At 45.6% G+C, this 10,518-nt stretch overlaps 1 protein-coding gene across 1 annotated transcript in view; it reads right to left on the bottom strand.

The window, feature by feature from the left end:
- Positions 1-522: 522 nt before the first annotated feature.
- The window catches only part of CACNG7 (calcium voltage-gated channel auxiliary subunit gamma 7), a 163,552-nt gene continuing 153,556 nt past the window's right edge, over positions 523-10,518 (bottom strand). The window contains exon 6 of the mRNA XM_075276806.1: positions 523-942. Coding sequence (XP_075132907.1) covers positions 685-942 — 258 coding nt within the window. The 3' untranslated portion in view covers positions 523-684. The remainder of the gene's footprint in view (positions 943-10,518) is intronic.

Below are 10,518 nucleotides of genomic sequence, written 5' to 3'. Positions count from 1 at the left end.
ACCTCGTGAAGAGTATGGAAAGGTAGTCTTTTGGGTTTTCCAGTATGTGGTTATTAAAGTAGATGTTCAGTCCAAGTGAACATCCTAAATCCATAATATGTCGCCTTCTTCTTCATTAACAATTAAGTAGCTTCATTTTCTTAAACTCTTTCTTGCTGGAGAGGTTTCATAATTTGCATCTTCTTCTGAGTCTGGTTAACATTGCATCGCAACAAAACACTACAGAAAATGTCTTCTGCTTGTTTGTTTTTTTCCATTTGATGTGAATCATTGAAGAAATTAGAAATATTTTACATAGCCAAAAGTTTAGTATTGAATATCAATCTCCTTCAAAGTATTAAGAAATTACTTTATAGAAAACAGATAAAAGAAAAATGTTAAAAGAGAAAGAAAATTTCTAAATAAAAGTGATAAAATAAAGTATAAAAGATGAATATATGATATGGCTACCTTATATATTTATACTGTCTACAAAACAATAATGAACCAAAAAATGAAAGAATCCATTAAATGGTATATGAGCAGTAAAGTTCCACAAAATGGGAAGTAAAAGCTCACATTTTAAACTCTGCAATATAATGTTTCTAGTTTAACAGGTCAAAGTCAAACTACGATGTCTGTATGGCAAGTTTTATCTCAAAGAGATATTTGGAGCTTGGAAACCTTTTCCCTTTCATGGTGCTTTTAGCAGGGTGACGTTGATATGTGTATGTGATCTGGGTACTTGATTGCAGGTGGATAGTTCTGAGTCATCTGGATTGACACATCACTAGAGATTTCTGATGGGCTGCGACCACGATGCCACACTTCAGGGTGTAGGAACTGACCTGAGTAGTCTGAACAGTCGCTGAGTCGAGGGCGGTAGAATGCTGGATGGGGGCGATACATCTCCTCCTCTGCATAACGCTTTGTGAATAAGTACACAGACATAACACCAGCACCCTTCAAAAACAGAAAATAACAGTAGTAATAAACATGAAAATACAATGTAAATGTCTTCAGTGGGAAACTGATCCATGTTCAGGCAACATGGCATGTAAGGATGTGTATACACTTAATGAATCTTTAATTTGGTTAAGGATTCCAATTCGAATTGAAGCCAAATCAACACAAGACTACTAAGACTATACTAACTATACTAACACTATAACAACTATACTAACATTATAATAACTATGCTAACACTATACTAACTATACTAACATTATACTAAATATACTAACACTATAACAACTATACTAACATTATAATAACTATGCTAACACTATACTAACTATACTAACACTATACTAACTATACTACCTATACTAACTATACTAACATTATAATAACTATGCTAACACTATACTAACTATACTAACACTATACTAACTATACTAACATTATAATAACTATGCTAACACTATACTAACTATACTAACACTATACTAACTATACTAACTATACTAACACTATACTAACTATACTAACACTATATTAACTATACTAACATTATAATAACTATGCTAACACTATACTAACTATACTAACACTATAACAACTATACTAACATTATAATAACTATGCTAACACTATACTAACTATACTAACACTATACTAACTATACTAACATTATAATAACTATGCTAACACTATACTAACTATACTAACACTATACTAACTATACTAACACTATACTAACTATACTAACATTATAATAACTATGCTAACACTATACTAACTATACTAACACTATATTAACTATACTAACATTATACTAACTATACTAACACTATACTAACTATACTAACTCTATACTAACTATACTAACACTATACTAACTATACTAACATTATATTAACTATGCTAACACTATACTAACACTATAACAACTATACTAACGTTATAATAACTATGCTAACACTATACTAACTATACTAACATTATACTAACTATACTAACACTATAACAACTATACTAACATTATAACAACTATACTAACATTATAACAACTATACTAACATTATAATAACTATACTAACATTATAATAACTATACTAACACTATACTAACTATACTAACACTATACTAACTATACCAACACTATACTAACTATACTAATGAATATAAAATGAAAATAAAATGTATTATTATTATTATTATTATTATTATTATTATTACTAATGCTATACTAACTATACTAACACCATAATAACTATACTAACACTATAATAACTATACTAACATTATAATAACTATACTAACACTATACTAACTATACTAACACTATACTAACTATACCAACACTATACTAACTATACTAATGAATATAAAATGAAAATAAAATTTAATATTATTATTATATTATTACTAATGCTATACTAACTATACTAACACCATAATAACTATACTAACACTATAATAACTATACTAACATTATAATAACTATACTAACACTATACTAACTATACTAATGAATATAAAATGAAAATAAAATTTAATAATAATAATAATAATATTATTATATTATTACTAATGCTATACTAACTATACTAACACCATAATAACTATACTAACACTATACTAACACTATAATAACTATACTAACACTATAATAACACTATACCAACTATACAAACCCTATAATAACTATAGTAACACTATAATAACTATACTTACACTATACTAACTACACTAACTATAATAACTATTAGAGATGAGCGAACACTAAAATGTTCGAGGTTCGAAATTCGATTCGAACAGCCGCTCAATGTTCGTGTGTTCGAACGGGTTTCGAACCCCATTATAGTCTATGGGGAACAGATACTCGTTAAGGGGGAAACCCAAATCCGTGTCTGGAGGGTCACCAAGTCCACTATGACACCCCAGGAAATGATGCCAACACCTCTGGAATGACACTGGGACAGCAGGGGAAGCATGCCTGGGGGCATCTAACACACCAAAGACCCTCTATTACCCCAACATCACTGCCTAACAACTACACACTTTCCACATTCAAAAAAACCTCTATCAAAGTGGGAAAATACCTGGAAACCTTCTTTACTCCCCAAATGGATGGACACAAACCCCAATTTAAGCTCAACAAACAGTAACAACCACCCCTTTAAATCACGTTCCCCATGACAACCACAAATGGAATAGGCAATGGGAATTCCAAAAGCCCTCACCCTTAACTGTCATTTTGAGTGTGTGTGTGTGTGTGTGTGTGTGTGTGTGTGTGTGTGTGTGTGTGTGTGTGTGTGATGTGGTAAGACCTTCCAAAATTCACTTTTCTAGCCCTTAACATGAGCCCTTCCAAACAAAGTTACATGACCTTAAGCTGAGCTACCAGCAGAGATTGAGGCCCTTGGCATGAGTAGAGCCTTGCACCAGCAGTGTTTTTGGCACTTAGGGTGAGTTGAGCCTTGTACCAGCGTGTGTCCCTTAACATCAGGCGGGCCCTAAGTTCTGCGCTTTGCACAAAAGTTCCACATTAACTAGGCTGAATGGTACAAAGATTAGTAGGCCCGAGAACCAGGAACAGGTCTTGCAATGGCTGTCGGATAACGCTTAAAGCACATTGTCCACCAGCCAGTCAGCCTCTACCTCCTCTTACCCAACAGTCTTGTCCTCCTTCCACCCAAAATTCCCAATCTTCTCAGAACAATAACCCCAACTGTCCCTGCTCCCCAGAGCTGTTCTCCCTTCCTTTGACTGTACCGCAACCTGCCCCTCCATTTCGCGATTCCACGGACCTAACAGACGAGTATCTGTGTCCAGATGCTCAAACACTAGAGTCTCCTCCATTCCATCTCCGGTCGATTTGGTGGCGGATGACCAGCAACCCACCCTCATCGACGACGATGAGACGCAGTTGCTGTCAGGGCAGCCAGTTGACATGCGCATTGTGCAGGAGGAGGAGGCGAGACAGGAGTTGGAAGAGGAGGTGGTGGACGACGAGGACACCGACCCCACCTGGACAAGGCAGATGTCAAGCTGGGAAAGTAGTGTGGATGTTGAGGCAGGTGCAGCACCAAAAAGGGTAGCTAGAGGCAGAGACATGTCCAGAGGCAGAGGTCAGCTGCTTTGCCGAAGCCAGGCCAGACCCGGAATGTCCGAAGATGTTCCCTTTTGTACCCAGCCCAGAAAAACTCCCCCATCGAGGGCACGTTTCTTGAAGGTGTAGAGTTTTTTCAAGGAATGCGCCGAGGACAGATATAGTGTCGTCTACACAATTTGCCTCTCGAAATCGAGTAGGGGCCCTGAGAAGAGCAACCTGTCCACCACTTCAATGCACCGTCATTTGGAATCCAAGCAATGGAATCAGTGGCAGGCAGCAACGGCAGGACAAACGTCGCCCGCCGTTCATGCCACTGCCTCTGCTCACAGTGCTGGCGATGCACTCCAGAGGACGAGCCAGGACATCACTTCATCTGCCTCCGCCACTTTGTTGACTTCTCCCTCATCCTCCCCTGTTTCTGTCTTATCTCCTTCTCCTGCACCATCAAAGGCACCATCAGGCGCTTCTTTACAACAACCCACCATCTCTCAGACATTGGAGCGCCGGCAGAAATACACCGCTAACCACCCACCCACGCAAGCCTAGAACGCCAACATCGCTAAACTGCTGGCCCAGGAGAGGTTGGCGTTCCGGCTTGTTGAAACTCCCGCCTTCCCGGACCTGATGGCAACTGTGGCACCTCACTATGCCGTCCCTAGCCGTCTCAACTTCTCCCGGTGTGGCGTCCCCGCCTTGCACCAGCACGTGTCACTCAACATCAGGTGGGCCCTTAGTTCCGCGCTTTGCTGCAAGGTCCACTTGACCACCGACACTTGGACAAGCGCCTGTGGTCAGGGATGCTGCAGTGCTTATCTTTAATGACAGGCAGGGTGAATGTGGTGGAGTCTGTTCCCCGGGTGCAAACTGGGGTGGCCTATCTCCTCTCCCAGGCCAAAATTCATGGCAGGAGTAGACTGAAACCCTACGACGCTGCAACCTCCACCACAGCTACTAGCGGCAAACGCTAAAACACTGGTGTGGGGAGACGTCAGCAGGCGGTGCTGAAGCTCATCAGCTTGGGGGACAGACAGCACAGTGCCTCCGAGGTCAGGGATGCCATCCTGGCTGAGATGGCATTTTTTTTTCCCTGCTACACCTGGGGCCTGGCATTTTTACGCCTGTGATAATGGCTGGAACCTGGTAGCGGCTCTGGAGCTTGCCAGCCTCCAACACGTTCCATGTTTGGCCCACGTCTAACCTAGTGGTGCAAAGTTTTTTAAAAACATACCCAAATGTACCGAAGCTACTGTTGAAAATGCGGCGCTTGTGCGCCCACTTTTGCAAGTGCACAGGAGTCGCTGCTAGCCTAAAAACACTCTAGCAAGGCCTACATCTGTCCAAACACAGGCTGTTGTCCGTCATTCACACACGCTGAAACCCTACAATACCATATCTTGAGCAGGGTGTGTGAGCTGCACAGACCTTTGATGGAGTTCCATCTACAAAACCCAAGGGTTCCTCAAAGTCAGCAACCAAAGTTTCTGCACCATGAGTTTCCAGGGGTGGCAGAGTTATGGCTAGGGGAAGAGGCATGGATAGGGATGATGTCTAGGGGCAAAAGCAGTGTGGATGTGGAGGCAAGCTAAGCAGGAAAAACTGGGGGTACAAGCTAAGGCATGGACTGGGGTGATGTCTAGGGGCAAAAGCAGTGTGGATGTGGAGGCAAGCTAAGCAGGAAAAACTGGGGATACAAGCTAAGGCATGGACTGGGGTGATGTCTAGGGGCAAAAGCAGTGTGGATGTGGAGGCAAGCTAAGCAGGAAAAACTGGGGGTACAAGCTAAGGCATGGACTGGGGTGATGTCTAGGGGCAAAAGCAGTGTGGATGTGGAGGCAAGCTAAGCAGGAAAAACTGGGGGTACAAGCTAAGGCATGGACTGGGGTGATGTCTAGGGGCAAAAGCAGTGTGGATGTGGAGGCAAGCTAAGCAGGAAAAACTGGGGGTACAAGCTAAGGCATGGACTGGGGTGATGTCTAGGGGCAAAAGCAGTGTGGATGTGGAGGCAAGCAAAGCAGGGAAAATGGTGGCTAGAGGCAAAGGGATGTCCATAGGCAGCAAGGGCAAAGATGCAAAACTCTCCCGTTTCAAGAATTTTCCTGACTTGTTTCCCCACAAAACATTCCTGGGAGGAGGGCTGAAACACCACCCTCCTCCTCCTCCGCTGTTAGATTTACCCCAGCTACGAGCTGAAAACGCTGCAACACTGGTGTGGGGAGACGTCAGCAGGCTGGGCTGAAGCTCATCAGCTTGGGAGACGGACAGCACACTGCCTCTGAGGTCAGGGATGCCATCCTGGATGAGATGGCAATTTGTTTATCCCCGCTGCCCCTGGGGCCAGGTTTTTTAGCTTGTTGGAGGGCTCTGGAGCTTGCCAGCCTCCAACACGTTCCATGCCTGGCCCACATGTTCAATGTAGTGGTGCAATGATTTTTAAAAACATACCCCAAATTAGCTGAGCTAAGGGTGAAAGTGCGGCACTTGGACACCCACTTTCCCAAGTCTACAGTACCTGGAGCTAGCCGCAATACACTCCAGCAAGGCCTACATCTGCCTGAAGCACCTACTGTTGTGCGAGGTCACCACACGCTCTAACCCTAGATACCGTATGTTCAGCAGGGTGTGTGAGCAGCAGAGACCTTTGATGGAGTACCAGCTACAAAACCCAAGGGTTCCTCAGAGTCAGCTCCCTCACTTTCTGCACCATGAGTTTCCATGGGTGGCAGACTTATGGCTAGAGGCACAGGCATGGATAGGGGTGATGTGTAGGGGCAAAAGCAGTGTGGATGTGGAGGCAAGCTAAGCAGCAAAAACTGGGGGTACAAGCAGCCGGTGACATCATCACTGACAAGCACAGCTGTCTGTCAGCTGACAGGCTGACTTTCACCAAAATGAACAGACAATGGATAGACTCATCATATACATGTCAGTTACATGACAAATTTAGTGCAATTTGCAAGTCCAAGATGGTTTGGAGATCTGCGGAGAGGAATCTCACCACCTCTTGCGGGTGCCATCATTTGGAAGGCAAGCCCTGGGCTCAGTGGGTGAGAGCAAGCGCAGGATAATCGTCGTTTGGCCTGGCGGCCACTGCCTCTTCCACTGTTGACAGGGCTGGCGCTGCAGTCCAGACCAGGAGCCAGGACACCTCCACATCTGCCTCTGACACTTTGGGGAGTTCACCCTTATCCTCACCTTTTCCTGCCATTTCTCCTTTTGCCCGCGCCATCATGCGCCTCTTCCCAGCAACTCCCCATCTCCCAAGCCTTTCATTTCATGCTAAAGTACAGCGCAACCCACCCACATGCCCAAGGCTTCAACGGCCTCATCTCAAGAAATCTGGCCCAGGAGATGTTGGAATCCCGGCTGGGGGACACTCTGCCCTTTTTGGGCAGAGTGTCTACTGCGCCACCGCACTGTGCCGTCCACACCAGCACTTTCCCCCAAACATGAGGCGGTCCCTAAATTCAGCGCTTAGCCCTAAAGTTCCATGTGACCAGTTACGAATGGACAAGTGCATGCGGACAGGGACGCTACCTTTCAATTTGGGCACAGTGGTTGAATGTAGTTGAGGCGTGGACCGGGTCGCAAAATGTGGTGGCCTGACTTGTCTCCCCACACAACATTCCTGGAAGGAGGGCTGAAACACCACCCTCCTCCGCTGTTAAATTGACCCCAGCTACGAGCTGGAAACGCTGCAACACTGGTGTGGGGAGACGTCAGCGGGCCGTGCTGAAGCTCATCAGCTTGGGGGCCAGACAGCACACTGCCTACAAAGTGAGTCATGCCATCCTCGATGAGACGGCAATGTGGTTTTTGCCACTGCACCTGGGCCCAGGCATGTTGTCATGTGTGATAATGGCCGTAACCTGGGATTGGCTCTGTAGCTTGGCAGCCTGCAACATATTCCATGCCTGGGCCACGTTTTTAACTCATTGCTGCTAATCTTTTGAAAAAGGTACCCCAATGTTCCTGAGCTACTGGTGAAAGTGTGGTGCTTGTGCGGATAGTTTTTAAAGTGTATAGTTGCCGCTGCTAGCCTCTATGCACTCCTACAACGCCTGTACCTGCTGGAACAACGGCTGTTGTGCGACGTCTCCACACTGCTGGCACTAAACATATCATGTGTTGAGCAGAGTGTGTGAGCAGCACAGACCTTTGATGTAGTTCCAACTCCAAAACCCTCGGGTTCGTCAAAGTCAACTCCCTCAGTTGCTCAACCATGAGTGGCCATGGGTGGCAGACTTATGTGAAATCCCATCCCATCCATTGCACTGGACACGAAACATTAGCATGCGCTCAGCACAACTTCGGATATGGCAGATGCGTTAAGCAGGGTGCAGGGTACAACACAGACCAGGCCCGAGCACCAGGAACAGGTGTTAGAAATACTGCAGCATCTGCCATTTCCTTCCAATTTTGGGGTTTTGGACCCGCCACCGACTTGTCTGGACCTAAGTGGGGATCATGAGACACAGTTGCCATCAAGGCAAGCTGTGGTCATGTGCGGTTTGCAGTAAGGGGGCAGTGCGCAATTGGAAGAGGAGTTGGTGGATGACGAGGCCACCGACCCCACATGGACAGGGGTGATGTCTAGGGGCTAAAGCAGTGTAGATGTAGAGGGAAGCTAAATCAACAAAAAACCTGGGTAGAAGCAAAGGCATAAACTGGGGTGATGTTTAGGGGTGAAAGCAGAGTAGATGTGGAGGGAAGCTAAGCAGCAAAAACAGTGGGTAGAAGCAAAGGCATGCAAAACTCTACCCTGTTGGAAGACTTATTCCTAGGTCTGGAACACGTTAATGGCCCCCCTGGACAAATTACTGCCACTCAGGGGCCTAGTGTCACCAGGAGGGACAAGTATAGGCGCATGTTGTGGGAATACCTGGCCGACACCAGCTCTGTCCTCTCCGATCCCTCTGTGCTCTACAGCCTAAACTTATTTTCTCATCTTTTTTTCTGAACTGCACATCTCTTGCCTGCTTCCTTTGGGATCTTAGAAATGGTGGTCCACTTCCACAGATGGTAACTTCAATAGACAGTGTAACGGGAGTAGCTGAGGGATCGCTGTCTTAACCACTTTTTGGCACAAAATTAACTTCCAAAGCCAAATATGGTGCAAGTATATGATGCAAGGACACCTACACACCTATCTCTGACACATTGGGGAGTTCACCCTCATGCGCCCTTTTGGCCTGCACCATCATGCGCCTCTTCCCAGCCACTCCACATTTCCCAAGCTTTTCATTGCAGGCAGAAGTACAATACAACCCACCCCCATGCCCAAGCCTGTAACAGCCTCATCGATAAACTGCTGGCCCTGGAGATGTTGGTGTTTGTTTATGCTTCTGGAGACCCAGGCCTTCCGTCAGCAGATGGCAGCTGGGGCACCTCCCTATGCTGGGCCTAGCCGTTACTACTTCTCTTGGTGTGCTGTCTCTGCCTTGCGCCTGCATGTGTCCCATAACATCAGTCGGGCCCAGAGCTCTGCGCTTTGCTGCAAGGTCCACTTGACCACCGACACATGGACAAGCGCCTGTGGTCAGGGATGCTGCAGTGCTTATCTTTAATGACAGGCAGGGTGAATGTGGTGGAGTCTGTTCCCCGGGTGCAAACTGGGGTGGCCTATCTCCTCTCCCAGGCCAAAATTCATGGCAGGAGTAGACTGAAACCCTACGAAGCTGCAACCTCCACCCCAGCTACTAGCGGAAAACACTGTAACACTGGCATGGGGAGATGTCAGTAGGCCGTGCTGAAACTGATCAGCTTGGGGGACAGACAGCACAGTGCCTCCGAGGTCAGGGATGCCATCCTGGCTGAGATGGCATTTTTTTTTCCCTGCTACACCTGGGGCCTGGCATTTTTGCGCCTGTGATAATGGCTGGAACCTGGTAGCAGATCTGGAGCTTGCCAGACTCAAACACGGTCCACGCATGGCCCACGTTTTCCAACTTGTTGGTGCCATGTTTCTTTGAAACCTACACCATTGTGCCTGATATACAGGTCAAAGTGGGGCCATTTTCGTAAGTGAGAACTAGCCTCTGCTAGGCAGAAAACATTCAGAGCACACTCCTCTCATCTTCGCACCGTTGGCTGGCGGAGGAAGACGAGGGGGTTGGAGTGGCATCTGATGTCCCTATCCCACACGAGGCTAGAGGGTGCACTTCAGTGCATCCCATTGCTTCACCACAAATGGTGTGAAGGGGAGTGGAAAATGGAGGAAATGGAGAGTGACCCTTACAGTTGGGGCCAGCAAAGGCATGCCAAGTAACACACTGGCACACATGGCTGACTTCATCTTGGGTTGCTTTTCAACACATATTTCACATCATGAAGAACAAATAATACTGGATTTTTTCAAGCCTCGAACCCCGGTCTAGGTCTAATGTCTGTTCCTTTCTTATATTAGGGGAGAGGGAAAAAAAAATTACTTCAGTGATACGTTTAGCGTACATAGACTGACTATTAATGTGTATCCCACTTAG

Source organism: Leptodactylus fuscus, chromosome 6 (genome assembly GCF_031893055.1).
Source record: "Leptodactylus fuscus isolate aLepFus1 chromosome 6, aLepFus1.hap2, whole genome shotgun sequence".
NCBI lineage: Eukaryota > Metazoa > Chordata > Amphibia > Anura > Leptodactylidae > Leptodactylus > Leptodactylus fuscus.
The sequence above is the reverse complement of the archived record's forward strand: the minus strand, read 5'-3'. Positions and strand labels throughout refer to the sequence as shown.